The 21,148-nt window shown below is 40.3% G+C and overlaps 1 protein-coding gene across 1 annotated transcript in view; it reads left to right on the forward strand.

Annotated features, from left to right (window-relative positions):
* LOC107159664 (contactin-associated protein-like 3) overlaps nucleotides 1-21,148 on the forward strand; it is a 204,593-nt gene that overhangs the window by 22,340 nt on the left and 161,105 nt on the right. The window contains 1 exon segment of the mRNA XM_048800526.1: nucleotides 3,320-3,430. Within this exon segment, the coding sequence (XP_048656483.1) occupies nucleotides 3,320-3,430 (111 nt within the window).

A 21,148-nucleotide genomic window follows, 5' to 3' on the forward strand; every position in this document is an offset into this window, starting at 1 on the left:
TGCTTGGCTGCAGTTGTGGTTTGCCTTATATGGTCAAATCTCGGCAGCTTTTAGCCTCTGATTGGCTTTTGGTTCAGCTGCTATGAGACTTGGCACGTTGTTGTAAGAGTGTACTTCCAGGTCTGGTTATACATCAAATTAGGTTACAGTTCACAGCATATGGAGAAACCTTTAGGACAAACATGAAATATATATGGAGACAGCTTCAGGCAAAACAATTCAAATTCCATTTAACAGTGGTAAGACACTCTTTTAGAAATGCTGTTGTTAATTCCAATATTTTTTTATGAAATCATGTTCACTAAAGCCAATTTTATGTACTGGATTTGTTTCTGTGGTTCCCAGTATCATGTACTCAGCCTAACAAATCACCAGGGGAGACCCCAGGCTACCTCTTATATCTAGCTAATTGACGGTAGTTGACATTTTGCCAGGTTATTTCAATATAATTAATTCTGTATGCCTTTCCCCCACCTTTAGTGAACTTAACAACTTGCTCACAAAGAAAAAAGTACATATAAATACACAATTGAGAATCTTCTAATGATATATTCAAGGTATAGCATTCCTTTTTCATAACATATCCCAATGCATGATAGAAAACATGTTTAAAATTAACAGATCAATAACCATGGTAAAAAGAGGTAGCTTTCTTAGAGAAAATATGCACAGCATCTGAAAGGGAAATGAGTACAGATTTGAAGGGCACAGAAGTAACCCAAGGCACACAGAGTACTTTAGTCAGCTTTTTCACAGCTGTAACTAAAAGGACCCAACCAGAACAGCTGTAGAGGAGGAAAGGTTTATTTAGGGGCTCTTGGTTTCACAGGTCTCAGTCCATAGCAGGCTCCATTCCTTGGGCTTGAAGTGAGGCAGATCATCATGGCAGAAGAGTGTGGTGGAGGGAAGCAGCTCACAAGATGATCAGAAAGCAGAGAGAGAGAAAGACTCCACTCTCAAGATACAAAATATATACCCATAGCCATGCTCCCAAGGTCCAACTCCTCCAGCCACACCCTACCCACCTTTAGCTACCACTCAGTTAATCCCTCTCTGGGGATTAATTCACTGATTAGATTGAGACTCTTACAACCCAATCATTTCTTCTCTGAACCTTCTTGCATTGTCTCCCACATGAGCTTTTGGAGGACACCTTACATCCAAACCATAACATTCTAATCCTGGCCTCCAAAAGCTCACACTCATCTGACCATGCAAAATATATTTAGTCTATTCCCAAGAGTATCCATAGCCTCCGCAGTTCCTAGATTGCTCAAAGTTCAAGTCCAGAGTCTTCTCTGAAGCTCAAGGCAATCTCGCATCATGAGCTCACGTAAAATCAAAAGCAATTTACAAGTATCCAGTATATAAAAGTACAGAATAAACATTTCCATTCACAAAAAATAGGGGCATGGAAAAAAGGGATGGGACCAAAGCAAGACTGAAATCCAGCTGTTCAAGCAAGTCCTGCAGTTCTGTGTTTGGCATCTGGAGCACATTGCGTGATGTCCTCTCCGAAGGGCTTGTGTAGCTTTGCCCCTGTGGCCCTGTTGGTTGCAGCCCAAGTGGCCTCTCTGTTGGCTTGTCTCTGTGTAATTCCTGCAGCTTTCCTAGGACGATGTCCCACATTATTGGCATTTCTTAATCTCTGGAGTCTCCACTGCAGCTTTGGCTACCTCACATCTCCACAGCTTGCCTTCTCAGGGAGTGCCTGCAGGGAATTCAACACTGCTGCCCTTTGCCTGGCTTCCAAGGCCTTCCTTTGAAATCTTGGTGGAAGCCTCCATGATCCCCTAACCCCAGTGTCCACAGTCCTGAAGAACCAGTATCATGTAGTTGATGCCAAGCTCTGCCGCCATCTTGATCAATAGCTGTGCTTCTGGGGACCCTGGCTGCAGCAGCCTCTGATTGTCTGGGTAGCTGAGCATGTTGAAAAAACTTCCTAGGCCCCCTTATTCAAGGATTTCACGCTGGTCTCTTCTCAAGAGAATTTCCACTTTTATTCCCTTGAGCCTGAGATGGATGTGGTCTGGCCACCTCCTGAGATGCCTTATTGTCTCTGGCCAAAGTCTTTAGCATTTATTTAGTGGCAGTAATGTCATTAACAACTGCGGCTTCCTTGGCCCCAGTTTTACTCCTGCCTTTCAAGTTTAAGTTTTTCAAATATTTCTGCTCTGCTTTCTGCTCCTGAATATCATAATCAATTTGGCTAAAAGCAATATCTAGACCACTGCCTGAATGCTACGCTGTCTAGAAATTTTTTCCACCAGATTAAGAAGTTCATTGCTTTTAAAATGAGCCTCACAGAAAGTCTCAGGACTTGAGCAAAATGCAGACAGCTTCTCAGCTAGAACATAGCACAAATGGTCTCTAGTATAATTACTAATAGTATATTCTTTTTCTTCTAAACCCTCTTAAGCCCTGTCTTTATTGTCCAGAGTCCTATTGGCATTCTGGTCTTCTGAGCTTCTACCAGAATCAGCCATTAAGCTCCGCTTACCATAACAAAGCATTTTCAGCTTGCACTGCTAAACATCTCAAAATTCCTCCCACCAATTCCCAAAAGCTCAAAATTCTCATGAACCACAAGTTCAGTTTAGTCACAGCAGTGACCCCACTTCTTGGTGCCAATTTCTGTTTTAGTCAGCATTTTCACTGCTGTGATGGCCTTTTCAGGCCATTCCCTGAGAAGCCAAAGATGCCAGGCAAAGGCGGGGGCACACACCCTGTAGACAGAGCTCCCCCTGAAGAGGTCAGCACAGTGAGGTTTCCAGTTCATTGCTGCAGATTTGCTTTTCCCAGACCCTGGCTTCCTGCAGGTAACTCTGACTTGAGCACCTGGCATACAGTCCACCTATCTTGTCCCCCACAGGTTCTGTGCAGGGAGGGGCACTGTGAGAACCTCTAACCACAGTCAAGGTCTGGGCATGGAATTAATGCTGCCCGTGTGGCTGTGTCCCTAAAGGCCACAAACATCAAGTGCAGTTTCCAGTAGTCTTCGGTTAGTGGTACACCCTGACCCCTGGCTGAACACGAAGATGTGTGATGTGAGGGAATTTCAGGGCTGAGGGACCAGTTCTGTATCTTCATTATGGTCGAGAGCACACATGGCTGTATGCCTTTGTCAAGGGACTTTGAAAACAATTTAAATCAACTCTCAGGAAGGTCACTGTGTGCATCATACTCCAACAGAAATATTAAGAAGTTAAAAACTTAAGAGTGATGATTATCCTGCATCCTAATGTTTTTTGAGCTCCTGTTTCTTCACTCCATTTCACCTGCATATTTATTAACCCTAATGTGGCTTCCCCCCTGGCAGGCGACTGTGACGCTCCGCTGGGATCCGCCTTGCCTGCGTCCTCCTTCAGCAGCTCCGCGGAGCTGTCCATCAGCCACGGCCCTGGGTTCGCCAGGCTTAATCGGAGAGACGGTGAGTCTGCTTCTTCCTTCTTGCTGATCCTTGGTGAATCTCATTGGGTTTTCACTTAATAAAATAATTGCAATTGATTGATGCTTTATAGAAGGAAATAAAATTCCAAATAAGCACGTTTGCTCTCATTGGACTCTGAGGATTTATTTTGCAAGAATTAACTGGCCCCTGGGCAGCTGGTGTGTCTGAACCTCTGGGTCCAATCTTCACAGCTTTGGAACAAGTCACACACACCTGGCTTTGACAGTGTTTGATCTTCCGGTAAAATCGTTTCGGTATTTAAGTGTGTGCTGAAGGCTTTAGCATCTGCTGTGTCCTGTTATCTATCCTGAGTTGTTTCTTTCCTCCTTTCTTGTGTACATTGCCCCAGATTGCTTAATTAGCCCTATTTAGATTGAAAAAAAAAATGGCAGATTAAAGAAGCATTTTCAAAAGATTTTTATTGTTTTAACTAGAACTCCCAGTTTGCTTCTCATGATGGCCCTCTGGATTTTCTCTTTAGCATTCACTGAGGAGAAAGAGCATTTAATGGTTTATTCGTGTTCCATTGTGAGTTTCCATTGATATCTACAGACATTTCTTGAGAGGAGCATGTTTTCCGTTACATGGGTTTAAACAGAGATGTAGGGAACTGAGTGCTAACTTGCCGTGTGGTACAGTTTGGGTAAGTGTCCTCCAAAGACCCATGACTTGGTCCCTTGGTGATCCCACTGGGAGGTGGTGGCACTTTAAGTGATAGGACATAGTGGGTAGAAGTGAGGTCATTGGAGGTATGACCTCAAAGGAGTTATTGGGACCCCTAGCTCCTTTTTGTTTCTCTTAGCTTCCTGGTCAACATGAAGTGAGGATTTCTCCACCATGTGCTCCCGCCATGTTTTGTTACCTCACCACAGTCTAAAGGCAGTGGGGCCAGGTGACCATGGACTGAAATCTCTGAAATTGTGAGCCAAACATTTCCTCTTTCTAAGCTGATTATTTCAGGTACTCTGTTATAGTAATGGAAAGCTGACTTACACACTATATCAAAATAGGGAATTTAAGAAACCTTATACATAGTGATGAGGCACCATCTGGCATTTTTAAAGCAAAAACTAAGGTAAACATTTTTTGAATAAATTCTCAGGAAATTGAATTCACAGTATTGACAAAAAATATTTGTAGGCATATATGAAAAGACTCAAAAAGTGCACTATAAATACCATGCATCCTTATTTCCTTATTGCCTTCTTTCTTGTTGTTTGTTCTTACTGTTTTTTTTTTTCTTGCTGCTTTTCTTGGTGTTTTCAATATCTGAGCACATTTAGTAAGTTGCACTTTGGACCAAATTAATGTATTATTTCCTTTGTTATGGACAATATGGTTATCAGAATGAATGAACTCACTTCATTTTGCTGAAATGCACTTATGTGAACACAGTTGCAAATATGCAAATAGACTGCATGAATTCTAAACTAATACATAAACAAATATGTTGGCTGAAATACCATGAAGTCTGCTATTTCATTCATTTGCTAAGATCTGGTTCTTTTACTCCAGATGATGTTCCTGCAGAGCCTAAGTGAATGTGGCCAACATCACTGGAGTAGTGATTGATACTGGGCACAAAGGATAAAAGAAAACAAAGGTCATCTCAAGCCATAGCTCTTTTTAATGGCAAATCACATTTTATGTTAGGATAGGACTGTGAGGATTCTCCATCATCATTTTTATTCTTAGTTCATGTTCTTGCAACTCGTATAGTGCAAAGGCATGATATCAATCTTAATAAAATTTATTTTCATGTGAATGAAAGAAAAATGGTTCCATTTTATCATTTTAATTAACTGCCAGCTGAGGTGTTTATAAATTCATTGTTGTGATTGTTGTGGGTTTTTATTTTTTGTTGTTGTTTGTTTTGACTTTTCCTCCTCCCTATAAGAAATTCCAAATTGTGAGTGATACATGGAAGGCTGTAGATTATCTCTGGTGTTTTAAGATCCTTTATCAGATTTAGAGTGATTTATGAAGAGCAACTTAACCAGTCTTCTGATCATAAAGAGTTAAAGCAAAATACAATTGACTCTGGGTCACAGATATTACAGCCTTTCTCCAGAGGAGTGCTGAGATCTCAGAGCCACATTCAACAGTCAGGAAACAAATGCTCTTCAGTCAGACAGCCCAGTACTTGGAACCTCTAGGATGGGAAATTCCATGAACACATCTCTGGTCATTGCGAAAACCCCAGTGTGAGGGATGAGAGGGGAAGGTGACTGTGTAGTCAGTGAATTACGTCTGACCCGGTTTAATTCCGTCTGACCCTCCAAAGATTGCTTTTTTGGAAGTGTCTTCATTTATGCCTCTGGGAAAGTAATAAACAAACTAAACCAGTTCTTCTGTTTCACTAAATGAAGAACCCCTGAGCCACAAAGTTAATGTACTTATCAAACCAAGTTATTCTCTGCCCCCCACCTTTTTTTAATGGGGAAACACTCCAATTTTACATCAAACATTTCATAAACTATGAAACATAATCCAAAGTTACTTTCCACTTATAAAAATTCATTACCATACTGGTCAGATTAGAATGTAATTAATCAAATATATTTTTGCTTTCTACATTTTCATAGTTGAAATTTTAATATGCTTGAATTTTAGTGCGTTAATGAATACAATGAACACAGTTTTTTAAATTGACATGTAATGACTTTACAGATTTATGTGATACAATGTGATAATCCGATACATATAAACAATTTTTAATGGTTAAATCAGGATAATTGATATTTCCATCTCCTTAAATATATATCATTTCTTGGAGCTAGACTCTTCAAACTCCTCTCTTTTAGTTCTTTGTAAATCACATAATAAATTGTTCTAAACTAGAGACCAACTACTGAAGATGCACATTTTAAAAACCCAAATCTGTGCTATTATTGCAGCAGGCCCGGTGATAGCACTTACAGGTTGACGTGGGGTCTCAGAGCAGGAGCTAATGATCACGTGTGCCTGGGACCAACAGACCCTTGAAGTGACAGCACAAGGTGCCTTAATGAAATATTTCGCCCTGCACTAGGGGAATCTGAAAATGCATTTTTGTAACCTATAATTATGCATTTGAAACAAGGAGAATTTGAAGAAGTAGAAAGAATTAGAGTTTGGAGTACAATAACAGCACATCATTGCTCCCAGAAGCAACAAATGCTCTTTTTTAAACCTCTTCCATCTGCTCCAAAGTTTCCATCTATTGCTAAAAGAGGCAATATTGTGATTTCTTGCTGATGCATCTTGTTTTATTTTCTAGTACTGAATCTTTGCATAGCCTGGAATCCCTTTTAATTTTAAGATGAAACTCTGCTACAAATGACAAGTAGAAAGTTAGCTAAGATCTATTATTGATGAAGAGGGCTTAAGGGCTCAGGGTTAGGGCACGTCCCTAGCATGCTCACAGCCTTGGGTTCAGTCTCCAGCACCCCAAAAAGAAAAAAAAACCAGAAATAAAATGGTTCTGATTCTTGAATAAACCACAAAAAGGGCTAATCTTAAAATTTAGTGAGTATTTTTTTGGGAAGTGTTTTAGTGTCCTAAAATAACCCACTCTTGGAGGCGGGGTGTGTACCAGGGATTGAACTCAGGGGCACTCAACCACTGAGCCACATCCTCAGCCCCAATTTGTATTTTATTTAGAGATAGGATCTCACTGAGCTGCTTAGTGCCTCACCATTGCTGAGGCTGGCTTTGAACTAGCGATCCTCCTGTCTCAGCCTCCTGAACTGCTGGGATTACAGCGTGCATCACCATGCCCACCTAACCCACTGTTCTGTGACCTTAGTGTGTAATGGTCACTTCTCACATGCTTCTGATGATGGCATGGTGCCTATGGGTCAGGTCCTAAGATGTAGAGGACTAATGGACTTCTCTTGATAAATATTTTCTGCAGCTTAATCTATGTTGTAAAAATATTCAAAAATCAGTCCTTATATATTTTGCTACCTGGTAGTTTCCCATTACTGGAGAGTGCTTTTAAATAATTAGGAAAAATATACAGAATTGTGATAATTATATCAAAGGTGACATCAATTAATTGCCAAAAAAAGGGGGGCGGGTAATAAGAGCTGATTCCTTGTGCTTCAGGGGAGATTTCAAAGTTTGGTGCTAGACTTTTGTTGGAGTGAGCCCAGGAGAGAGGTGATGGGGGAGGTCCTAGTTACCCATCCCCACAAGAAGCCCCATGTGCTGTGAGCATGTGCTGTGGGTCATTGGGGGCTGAGGAGGGGTCCATCCTACAAGGAAAAGGGGGGACAAGTCAGGAAGCTCAAGCAGGTCTAGGGCGACCTTATATGCCACAGATGAAGTGGCAAGGAGGATGGGGACTTAAGTCAAGGCCCATACGGGTGCCTGCAGCTCAGCCTCAGCTCTGAACCAGGAAGCTCTTGCTATAAAGGTCAACAGAGCTCTTCTGCAGCTTGAATCCCTGATACACTCATAGCATAAGGTGACCCATGTCTGCAAATGTTCTCTGGCTCCACCACCCTCTTGCCTAACCACAATGAGCTCCTGAGAACTCTCGGGCCAGTGTCACATGGATGTTCAGTGCATGGCCAATCCCTGCGTAAGATCCCATTGACTCCTGTCTCTGTACTGGATGGAAGGAAGAGCAGCACACCCGGGTACAATGCCCAGCTCCCTCATGGCATCCTCCTAATCCTTTCCAATCATCATGGACCTCTGGGTTTCCCAGGTCCACATCTGTGAGCCTTCAGGGGTACCCACCTCACTTTCAAGATTAGAGTTAGTACTACTTCTCATTAGGACCTCAGCTGAAGATGAGTCGGGAAGGGTCCTCTGCTAGGGTCCTGTCACACATGGAGGCAGGTCCTGGGGAGCTGCAGGGGCCACATCAGTAGATAACAAGGAATTACTTAGCCTGCCTGTTGGCACTTTACCCATCAGCAGGTATAGAGACAAGCAATGCATGTCTGGTTTTCCCTCCCCTGAAAGTCAAAGACTGCGTGAGAAATTAAATTTGTGCCAAGTATGGGGCAGGAGGATAAAATGGGGGTGATGAAAATCATGACTAGATCAATCATCTTGTGTCATTATCCAGGCCCAGAAAATTCATCTACAGGTGAAGGGCACTGCCATTAGATAATGTCATATAATGTCATGACTAGACAAATTAGAATGAGTGGCCTGCGAGAGGGTTCAAGGTTCCCTTCTCTCTGGCTTAGTGCTAGATGGTAAGACCAAGAGATGTGAGAGTTCAGGAAGACACGCTCACTTGACTTAAGTATTAATTTTTAAGACACCAGATTTGTAAGTGATCTAGATTTGGTGGGACAATTGATGGTGTGGTTCAGGTATCACAAACCACCCACCCACATGCTCACCTGCACGGGACAGGTGTCTCAGACACCCACTGAACATGCAAATCTAACTTGCCTTCTTCATAGGTGATAACATTGAGTTAGTTGGAACATGTTAGCACGATGGTCAAAAGCATGATGCACAAGACAACAACACGTTGGGATCAAGGTGGCGTTTTGCACTTATTTTGGAACCTGCTTGCACAGATTTGAATAACAAATGTGTCAGCAGTGCCTGGGAAAGTGATTGCAGGATTTGAGTGGGTCCCAAATGGCATGCTAAACAAATTCAGCTTATGAAATAAAAGCCTTATCTCCCCAAATGTCAACTTTGAAACAGAAAATTGCTTATAGTAGGCAGTTTCAGGTATGAGCTTGAGGGATGCTGTAAGTCCCTTTGAGTCCCCTTGTACTATAAGCCAAATGTTTAAATCTTTGTACATGTAAGAGTGGCAGGAGCCAGTTCCCTGAGAGACCCAAACGCGGCTTGTCAACAGGGTTTAAACTCCTAAGATGATGTCGGGTTCCAGAACTGTTTGATTGACAATTTGGGGCAAGTAGCCAGACTTCAGAAACTTTTAAAATTTATGGCACTGATTTTTCCAAATACTCTGTCACAATGAAAAGTCCTAATGGATTAATTTCCAGACCTCAAATAAAATCTTGTTTTCAGTTGAAACATTATAGAGGCAATCAAATGAGGAAAACTTGGGGTGGAAATGGTCTAATATCAGAAAATATCTATAATTCTGTGAAACGTTACACATTGCATTAAACATAAGATATAAATCGCAAGCAATATTGTGACAGAATCCAAAGCTGGTAAGGGTAATGTCTGAACCACGTTTTCACGAGTATTTCATGTGGACATTTGACAGGGCTGAACTTCTAACATGAGACTGGCTCATCAGAAGAGAAAATTGATCTGCTGTAAATTTTATGATGCCAAGGATCAATTTGCATCTCTTCACCTTTTAGATTGAACAACTCACCACTAAGAATTGTGTGGCATATTTCACATAAAAGTAAAACTAAAATAAACTGTCAAAACTTTAGGAAAGGAAATAAGATGGGCAGAATTTTATTTCTAAATAAGAAAGAGAATTTGAGCAAAAATCGGAGAACAGATTTTGATAATGGTGTCAGGGAAATTCAGAGAAGTCATTAGAATCAAATATTTAATTATCTTAAGATAATATGGTTATTATTCTTTTTGCTATGATTGTTTTGGGGACACTCAATTAAAACTTCTGAAAACTAGCATATGGTCTAAAGTGTCTAACATAAGAGAATTCAAATAATATCTTAGCACATAGTAAATTCTTGCTATTTTTGAGTGAATGAGTGTATGATCTATATTAGGAAATCTTTATAAGTGTGTGCAATTGTAGGACCTGATTTTCTCCATGATCAGTAATTGACTTTGAGAAACAAGTTAATTATATAGTCATTGTAATTGGCTTTAATACACTTTATAATAAATTGATCAATGTTCTGTTTAGTTAGCAAACATACTCAAAGGTGAATGAGTTTTGCTTTTTGTGTCAGTCTGTTTTCTCATGTGTTTGGTCAAATGGTTTTATGAAAATCTAATATCTTACTTTAGGCAATTTTAATCATTAATGAACATAGTGCAGTTATTATTATTTTCACTTTAAGTTTTTTAAAAAAGCTTTTCTGCATATCATTTTGTTTGTTGGCTGAAAACACACATTTATTTGTGCATCTGGTACTCTCTGACTCTTCTGCATATATTTTATTAGCAGACTAAGATCAAAGTTATTTTTCCATACTTCAAATTCCCTGCTTCTTATGCTGGTTTTCATAATGATAATGATATGACTTTCTAAGATTAGGACATAACACTCTCTTTGGCATATTCTTTTAATCCTATCTAGAGTTATTTTTATGCAAAACAATGGACTAGAATAAACTAATTGCAGTTTCTTCACGAGGGAAAAATTTACACTTTATCCCTTCTCCTTTATTGTGATTGTTTATTCTTATTTGGCAACTTCAAATTGCCTCAAAATTTTCCAAGATCAAAGAAGACATCTCACCAACAGCTGTTGCTGTTGTCTTCCTCTTTAACTTTGCTCATCTTCTTCAGCAGTGGTTCTCTCCAATTAAATTTCATTTAATTTTAAAGATGCAATCATATGGACAGTATCTCCTGCTTGTTATAGTTTTAAAGTTAGGGAAAAAAAAGGTCCCTGAAATTTCCAAATAGAACCATAATAGACCTCCTGTTTATATTCCTGTAATGTGAGGATTCTGACATAAGTGAGCATTTGGTGGTTGCTCATTGAATGGAATCTTGGCTACTCTCATTACTGTCATGATGAGAGTAACATAAATACTATGCTAGTCAGCTTTCTGTTACTATAACAAAATACCTGAGGTCATCAGTTTATAAATAGAAAAGGTTTATTTTGACTTATAAGTTTGGAGGTTCCGGTTTGTGATCCAATTGGTCCTATTTGCTTTGGGCCTGTCATGATGCAGCTCATGATGGTGGGAACATGTGGTGGCAGTAGAAAATCCCTCACCGTGGAGCAAATCAAGAAAGAGGAAGGGGGCCAGGGTCTCACAGTCCCCTGGAGAGCATATCTCCCATGACATGAGGTCATCCTACCTGGTCACACCTTTTAAAGTTCATACCACCTTTCAATAACACCACGCTGGGGACCAATCCTTTTTAGCACAGGCCATTGGGGACTCTTAAACAAAAGATAGCAAATAATCTTTGCTCTAAAGAGAGGAAGCTCGAGACTCAGCTGTTGTAACCCTCACTACTGCTCCAAGCTGGATCCTTTAATACATGGTGTCACTTGGTTACTTTTAAGATACCCCCCTTTATGAGTTTTCCTCCTGAGGCTAAAGGAATGCTCCGTATTCAGCAGAATTTGGAGGTGATGGTGAAGAACTGGAAAATGAAAAGCCTAGGAGGTGTGGTGATGACCTGTCAGAGTCAGGGAAGAATTAACAGCATGTTATGATGTTGTCATGAGGCCTCATCCACATCTGTCACATTCTCTAGCATTACGCCCAAGGTCAAGGGGAGGAAGGCTGCATGAGCCATGTGACCCCTGGGTCATTCATGTCTCATTACATCCCTGTTCACATGCTTCACCAGACTTGGGAGCCACTAGGAGGCTGCATCCCTAAGATAATGCAACGTAAAGAGAAGAGAAAACATAGTAAGCTGTGGCAATGTGTGAAAAACATCAGAGAGACTTTGGCTTCTCTTATCATGGGTATAATTCTGCAGCAACAAGTTAAATATATACTTTTCCCTAAAGATAGCGATGGATTCTCATGGCCTAAGGAAGATGACGATATTATTGTTCATGGTTTGAGACTTTTACAGCAGCCCCTTCTAAAAATCACAAAGTGAACATACAACAAAATATAACAACATTGGGGGCAAATTTGGCGTGAAACTTCTTGTTTATGGGATTGGGGAGAAATACCCATTTCTAGTAAGTGTGACAGAATTGCTAAATTCCTAAATCTAGCAATCCTAAAATTTATAGGATTGCTAAAACAATCCTATAAATTTTGGAATAAGACTTATAAAATACAAACAGTCCACCAGAAACGGTCTCTGCTCATTCTTCGCCATGACAACCACGGGGGGAGTTGCTGTCTATTCCTGTCAAAGCTGAACTTAATCAGGTCTTATTTTCCGAAGCTTGGTCCCGGTCCTCCTGGTTTCCCCTTCCAGCACTGACACTTTGCGCCTGGACAGACTGGTCAGCTGTGCTGCTGTGTGTCTTAGATTCCTCTCCATTTCCAAGCCTGGTTCTTTTTTTTTTTCAATTCAGGTCCTTGTTCCCCCATGACCCCAGCCACCCACGACTCTGACTGTACAGAGCTCCTGACGCTAGGAGAGCCCCGGTGCAGGCAGGAAGGAGGCTGTGACCTGGCTGCAGCTCAATGACAGTCCCCACCTTTGCTCCCATCTGCCCCATGGGCATGGATCTTACGGGGATGGTCCCAGCCCAAAGTCAGAGAGTACCAGTTTGGTTCAGTACACTTTGAAAACTCTTGCTACCACAATTCAGTTCTTTAAGTTTCCATTTTCATTTTTTTTTTTTTTTTGGTGCTGGAGATCAAACCCAGGGCCTTGCATATGGTAAACATGAGCCCTAGACTAAAACCCTCAGCCCTAGTTCTTTTTTATTTTTCCTTTTGGTACCAGGGATTGAATCCAGGGATGCTTAACCAGTGAGCCACATCCCCAGCCCAATTTTTACTTTTTATTTTGAGACGGGGCCTCACTAAGTTGCTGAGGCTGGCTTTGAACTTACGATCCTCCTGCCTCAGTCTCCCGAGGTGCTGGGATCACAGGTGTGGGCCACTGTGCCCAGCCTAGTCCTTTTCAGTTATACACGACAGTAGAATGTATTTTGACATATCATCATACATGGGGTATAACTTCCCATTTTTGTGGTTGTACATGATGTGGGGTTACACTGGTCGTGTATTCATATTTGAACATAGGAAAGGGATGTGCCATTCATTCTACTCTCTTTCCTATTCCTATCCCCCCTCCCTTCCCTTCATTCCCCTTTGTCAAATCAAAAGTACTTCTCTTCTTCCCTAACCAGCCCCCCTTTTTGTGAGTTAGCCTCCACATGTCAGAAAGAACACTTGGCTTTTGTTTTTGGGGGATTGGCTTATTTCACTTAGCATGATAGTCTCCAGTTCTCCATCCATTTAATAGCAAATGCCATAATTTCATTCTTCCTTATGGCTGAGTAATACTCCATTGTTATTTACCCATTCCTCTGTTGAAGGGCACCTAGGCTGGTTCCAGAGCTTAGCTACTGTGACTTGACCAGCCTCGTTCTTGATATCTGTTTCATGAGGAAAATAATTCTGGTATACAAAAGTCAGAAATGGAACCTTCTTTCATAGTTGGCAGATGTCACTTGGGGAAAGCTGCTCAGAAAAAAGAAGAGGTGAGAGCCATACTTTCTCAGAAAAGAGAATAGAGAATGAAAATCAGCTTTTTGACAATTACAGGCTCAGAGATTCCTAAATCATCTACCAAATGCAATTGCTGATATTTAAGAGGGGGAAAATCAGCAAAGGCCAAATGACCCAATAGCAGTAATGATCTTGAAGATCTAACCGTGCAACTAGAACTGAGGAAGGTTCATGGAGTTTTTCAGGGGGCTTTCACTCTGAAACAGGATGTCTTGTTTGGGAATCTATAAATGGCAAAAATGGACGTTGCTGTACAGCTTTCTGTTGACGTGACAAAAAACACATCAAGTGATCTCGGCCTTGATTAAATGAGAATTGTGTTTAAGAGATACTCTCTGCCTCACTTCAACTTTAATTATTTGGGAAAACATCAGGAACTGATCTCGCAGGAAAAGAGGGGAGCAGGGAGGGAGTCTAGGGGGCAGTCCTTCTTCCACACACAAAACCAAGAGTGCATTAGCGGCCTGATTGCAGCGGTGGATACATTAGCCCAGGTATCAGATGTCTCTGCAGCTCTGCAGAGGAAACAGGAGAAGCAGAGACACTGGTTTCTCTTGCAGCACAGCCTGAATCTTCTAGGAATGGCTGAGCACTTTCTCTCTTTGCACAAATAACTGACTCAACAGAAAAAAATAAAAAGCAATCTTGGCCCGATTGTGCTAAAAAAAATGCAGAAATTTACCTGTATACAGTAAATATATCAACACAGTTGGTGATTTTTCAGTAAGTATAGAAAACATTTAAAGGGGTGCTTCATTTTCCAAGCAGAGAGTATAAATATTTTGGGGAAAATGGTATCTTTTTGATGTAATCAACCTGCATAGGATAGATTCCAGTGTCAGTAAGAAAAATAGATTCTGCTTCTCTGAAGATATGTGTGAAACACATGGAGAAATAATGGTCAAAAGTTGCTTTTAATATAAAAATCCAAGGATCAATTTGTTACAGTAGCACTCGTACTCCATATGAAGACTGCTCTATTACTAATTCAAAATAGAGGCCATTAAAGTTGGATAATTTGTGGGGGGGAGAAAATCTCAGAATCGTCCTTCTCTGCTCTATTGTTCCTTCCTAGCCAGTTGCTGAATTCTGAGTATTCTCTTTGAAATATTTCACGCTTAAAAGTCTTTCTTCTTCATTTCCATGGATTTTGCCCCAAATCTGTCCCTTAATGTCTCACTTATGTGGCCTTAATAGCCCCATGACTGATCTTCTACCTTTGAAGCTTTCCCTAATTAAATAAATCCCTAGAAAAGTCCTCAACTGACCTGCTTTGAAGCGCTGTTCAGTTCTGCTCACGCGCTCACTCTGTGGATCTCAGGAACGAGCCCCTGCATGAAGCAATCCTCAGACTGCTGCCTACGGGCTATCTAAGCTTCCCGAAATTAGGCAGGTGGTTGAGACACTTTAATAGGAGAAAAATAAATATATGTTTCACCAAATGAAAAAGTGAGGTTAATTACCATTTGGCTGATGTAATTAAGAGAATATAGGATGTCTCTGTGAATACTTCTTTGTGTTTTAGAGTATTGCTAATGTTTTTTTTTTTTTTTTTTTAGATTTGGTAGCTATGACTAAATTGTACCATGTTCCTGCTTCAAGGATATGAATTAGTGACTCTACATGGTTCCTGGAGGCATGGAAACAAAGATGATCAGAGACGTGTACATTTCAGAATTGAGCTTAGAAAACACTTTTAGTAACCACTACTCAAATAGATAAAAAAAAAAAAAAATCTGTGTTAACCTGAGACAAAATTGACTCTGCATGTGATAGTTTTGCCCAGGCAACCAACCAGGGAAGTGTGGGGTGAATGTTTGGAACCTGGACTTTCTTAACAGGGATGTGCTCATCCCTGGCTCCTCCTGTGGCTGTGTGCTTGGACACCGTGTCCATGTTTTCAACTAATTTTCAAACAAAACTTGGGTCATATAAAATGTTCAAGAATAACTATGGGATGATGTTTTTCCAATATGAACTTGGCAAATTTTAGGAATTTTGGTTCCTAAAATTTGAAGGATAGGGAGAGCACGTGCCTAGCCAGTGTGAGGCCCTGGGTTCCATCCCCAGCACCCCCTGCCACCTCCACAAAGTGTGTTCGCACTACCCAACCATCGTTCAGAGTGGCATACCTAACACCCAAAACGTCTGTGCCACCCTTTTGTGGCCTACAAACTCCTGAAGTCCATCACAAAGTTAATATTTTGTTTGAAGAGATAAGTAGGATGAACTATTGGCACATTTCTTTAACATTTTTTTAAAATCTGATCTTCCTGAAAACTATTGATGCTGGTGGCAATGCCTTTCTATTTAATCAGTCACCCTTTTGTGAGTGATTGTGCAAGTCAGCTAGAAACAGGACAGGAAAACAGCTGCCAGGTGAGCTGTGCAAACGAGAGGGCTGACACATGGATCAGAGAGCGCCCCGGAAAGCCATTGTTCATTCATATATATATATATATATATATATATATATATAAAATTTTTATATATATAAAAAATATATATATATATAAAATTTTTATTTACATATATACTTATTTGCACATATATTAATTTATACATATTTATATGTCATAGATTTATATTGATTCATTTACATATATTTTATTTTTATTTACATATATATTTACAGACATATATATATATATGATGTCATGCAAAAAAATCACCAAGTAAAATCTGTGCTGATCGTTATCATAATGCACTGGGAGTTGAGGGGTGGAGGGATTTGAGACTTAAAATTAACATAAAAACTTTCTTTAAGACACTTGCTAATTCCCACAAAGACCTTCTTTACGTGTGCGATGGCCAGTGCCCAATCAATGTAAATGACTCTGGATTCCAAACTCACTGAATTCTTTTCACTGCTATCCTGGGTCTCTGCTCCTAACTCAGGTTGTTGCTGGTCGTCTTGTGCAGAGAGAGGGGATCGCTGCAGCCAAGGAAATTTCAATAGGGTTGGACTTTAGCATGGGTGGGAGATGGTAGGCTCTCCCCTGAAGCTCTGCCCTGATGCTGGCTTCTGAAGGGGAGCACCCTCATGGGATCTCCACTGAGGTTCTCGTATTTCAGTGTGTTCTCCCGAGTGTCTATTGGAGAGGAGGCAGCTTGTCCCCAAAAGAAATCTGCTCAACATCCTCATGAGGGCACATTAAGACAGTGACAGGTTTGGACTGCTTCAGCTCCAGGTAGCAAATGAAGATGGTCCCAGTTTCCTGAACTGGGCCCAGACCTTGAGTGAATAGTTTTGGTCTTGGCCCAAATTGGAGCTCCAATTTTGAGAAGTTCTTTGGGTTATGGAAAAAAATGAAGTCACACTTTGCCTCCTGGGTCTGTGATTGAAAACTTGACACCTGTGTGTTGATTCTGATTTGTCCCAGGGGCATAACAGGCCTATATTCAATATCTCAACAGCTTGAACCTTCCACTTCTAGGCCAAAATGCCATGTCCTGAAGGATGACTTGAAGTTTTCTTAAAAAGACTTAGATGTGATGCAAAGTGTTTGCACCAATGGAGCTTCTCACTTGTACTCACCAGAGCCACAGATACAAAGTATGCACAAAACCCACTGACTGCTTTCTCTCGAGATAAAGCAGCGGACTTGAGATTTGATATGTGCCATTCGAGTCAATTGATAATTTGTCTGCTGAATGTGGACAGCTCTGATGTTTGTATTTATCCAGAATCATCTGAGAAAATCACCAGGCCATCCTCAGGGACCTGTAGCTTTAAATTAGATTTTTCTGCATAATAGAAACAAAGGGTAATGCAGTGAATTTACTGCCATCCATCCTTGAGCTCCATGTAGGTAATTTGGTTAGGATTTGCAAATATTGATTTCTTTCTCACCACCATGAGTTAATCCTTGACATCACTTACGATTTTTATGAAACCTTGGTTCATTTTCTAAGATTAAAATTGTGGTGAGTATTCTTTCCAAATTCCTGAATTTATGGACCCCTCTGTATGCCAAACACTCCTAAGGTTAAGAGGTGGAGCATTCATTCCCCTTACCTTTGTGGGAGGGACCCTCCACACAGGCTCCGCCTACCCTTCCCTCTGAGGGACCTCTGCTCCCTTCTCACCTTTTGGCTTCATAGCAGCCTGAATTGCATCCTTCTGTCATTAGGGCCTCAGCATTTACCAGAATCCCTGTAATTACCAAATCCCTGTAATGCAGTGACCAAGTTTCCTTATGGTTTCATTTAAATTGGTCACCACACTGCTGGTGATGTGACATTGACAACTTAAAACAAATCTAGCAGAAAAAGCCCTAAGAATAAGATTAATGGATTTCTATGTTGAAAGCAGCAACAACAACCAAAATAAATAAATAAATAAAAATTAAAATGAAAAAAACAGAAAAATATTGTAAGCAGTTTAATTATGAAGTAGCTGTGACAGTTTTAACTTCTGAGTTAGAAATAAAATTTATTTTTGTGCCTTTTAATTAATTGTATCAGGAGTGCCAATCAGATAAAGAGTTTTAAAGTTGCCACTGTATTTACCAACCTGAAGAGCTCTTCACTATTGTATTTAATACTTCACTGAACATTGAATTCTAAATTTATGCCTCATGTTTTGTAGATTAACACCATTTTGGATTATTCCCACCAGTGGAATGTATATGAATATTTTCTGCGTAGAACTAGCTAACTCAGGACCCTTCCCATTGTCCCATAGATCTTTATGAATGTCAGTGGATGTAACAATCTCCCTCTGGTTCAGATCGTAGGATGCAAAATGACGACGATGATGATTGTGCTGGCAATTCCTTGGATATTACAGGTTTTGCTTTTAAAAATTGTTGATTGGCCTTTAGGGTAGGAGCTGCTTAGGTCAGGTCTTGAAGATCATGGAACTGAAGTTAAAAAAATAATTAAACTATGATTGATTTAGGAAGTTCATTATGGAGTCTTAAACAACATGGCTCTTCTTACCTTTCTTCCATGAAGAAGTTCATGTGTACCATCTCATCACTCCCTCTTTCCTATTAGAGAAAAGCTGTTAGGAAGATACCCTCTAATGATTGCAAAGATAGTTAACTGATCTGTGATTTCCGTTAAGCCAGAATAAGGGACTTTTATGGTTTAAGATATCAATAGATATGAAATGGAATTCACACGATGATTCAGGCACTCAAAACATTGGATAAATTAATGTAAAATTAATGTAAAATGCATTTTTGAAAAGAGTTGCGACAAGAAGATGGAAGTCTTTGAGGCTTTGTAGAAAGTGGGAGGACTGGGAGAGAATAGTGCCACCTGGGCCAAAGAGGAGGTACCCAAGCCACAGGGTCCTGGTGTGACCAACTCACCCACAGTCTGCTCTGTCTTCTTATCAGATACCTCATCAATGAATATTGTAAAGAGGTAGTAATTATAACCCAAAAATGTAAAGAGTAGTGTTTCTTAAAAGCATTAACAGTCACAAATATGATTTTAATACTCCTAATTTATAGTAGTCACAATTGAAATTCACATTTCTTTTAGAAATTCCTGACTTGAAGTCTGGGAATGTATGTATTCCATTCTAATCTAGAAACTGCACAGCCTTTACCTCTTTATGCAAAGAAACACAAAGGGATGAAAAGCTAATCCCAATTGTATGATTAATTTTGCCTACTTAATTTTTCAAAATTGATAGATGTTAAATAAATGTACACAAATAACTGTATGTGTGTCTGGGTGTGTGTGTGTGTGTGTATGTGTGTGTGCATGTGTGATCTCCCAGCTCCATCTCAAGTTCTTAAAATTTGAGATTAACCATAAAACTGACTTGTGGTCATTGAATTTATATTGGTAGTTGTTAGAATGGGAAATTGCTAAATTTTTTTACAAAACCAAAACTCTTAAAATATGATGGTACATTATAAACAATAAAAGGCAAATAAGTAAAAATTAAAAAAATAAAAAAAGAAAGAAAGAAAAGAAAAAGTTCAGCTCTCTTTTTCATTCTTTTTAACCATATTCTTAAGCAAACTATGCAATTTCAGGTTATTTAGATCTTTAAAAGCTTCAAAAATAAAACATTAATACATGCTGGTATTCAGTTATCCTATTTGCTTATCAAAATTATCATTTTTATGATCATTATACCTTTAATTGTGAGCATTTTTTGGGTTTTCTCAGTAGCATTTTCTTGGAACCTGCTTTCCATTTCTGTGACTGCACACCCTCCTGTCAGTGTGACATGGCGGGCAGGAGTCGAGATGAAATGAATAGTCTTGCAGAAACAATTTGAAACTGCCTAGGCAAAAGCATGTGTGTGCTTTGTCCTTTTTCTCCCCACCAATAAGTGCTGCCTTAAGTCTCCTTCACAGCCAGAGGCAATCCTTTATCAGGGACTCAGGGAGCGCTTTCATACTGAAAACCACGAGCTCTGATGTGAAGAGTCCAGCCAGAGAACAGCAGGCCCATAGGTCAGGTTGGAAATTAGAATTGCATAGGAATTAGTTTCATCAAAAGGGAAAATCCAGAAGCCTGAGTGATTTCCTGCAAACACAAAGCAAATGGAGACACACCGGGTATTTTCTTCCTCCGTTCTCATCCATCACCACGTAGATGTCTGCCCACAATCATGCTTCCTTAAAACACTGCCTAGGTTCTAGGTGATGAAGAGGCAGAGAAAATATTTGCCTAATGCTTCCAATTAAAGAGGGAAGTGAATGGTGCTGAGGCTTCATGCCTGGCCTGTGCATGGATATACTGGCTGTGTAGGAGCAATGGGGGATGAAGAAAAGACAAACAGACATGGAGAAAAGACTGGGGCCAGGTGGGTAGCCAAGCCCTGGTGAGGCTTGGCTGACCCAAAGCTAGCTCGGCAAGTTGGTAACATTGAGAGGTTAATTGTGGGGAAGTTTCAGCAAAGCAGACAATCTGAAGGGCACAGGGCTAGCAAGACATTAGGGTCATCTTGTTTTGCTCAGAATTCACTATCCCTGGGAGAAGGTGTTGAACTCAAGGCCAAAATAGATACAGCCCCACAGCTTCACGTGTAGCACCCCACCGGGACCCCACATCACCATAGCAACTGGGGCATCTTGACCTGCAACTTCAAACAGTTAGCTTTGTCAGCCCAAAGCTATCCCTGAGGGAGTCAGAGGCCATGATTCAAATAAACCACTCTCCACAGAATGGTTCAGGATATTTGTGTGTGTCATTCAATGTTGAGATATGTATTTCTTACTTTAGAAGTGATAGCTCCTACTGAAAACTTAGCACTGTACCTAAAAATCAAGTTACTAAACAAAAGAAAAATCTTTACATTGTAGGAAATGACCCTGACCTGGTTTCTTATAGCATGTGGCCTCTGACTATGAGAAGTTTCCATTGCTCTGCACAATGCAATATTTCAAGACAGAACTGAGTGTAAGAC

The sequence above is a fragment of the Marmota marmota genome, unplaced genomic scaffold (genome assembly GCF_001458135.2).
Source record: "Marmota marmota marmota unplaced genomic scaffold, marMar, whole genome shotgun sequence".
Classification (NCBI taxonomy): domain Eukaryota; kingdom Metazoa; phylum Chordata; class Mammalia; order Rodentia; family Sciuridae; genus Marmota; species Marmota marmota.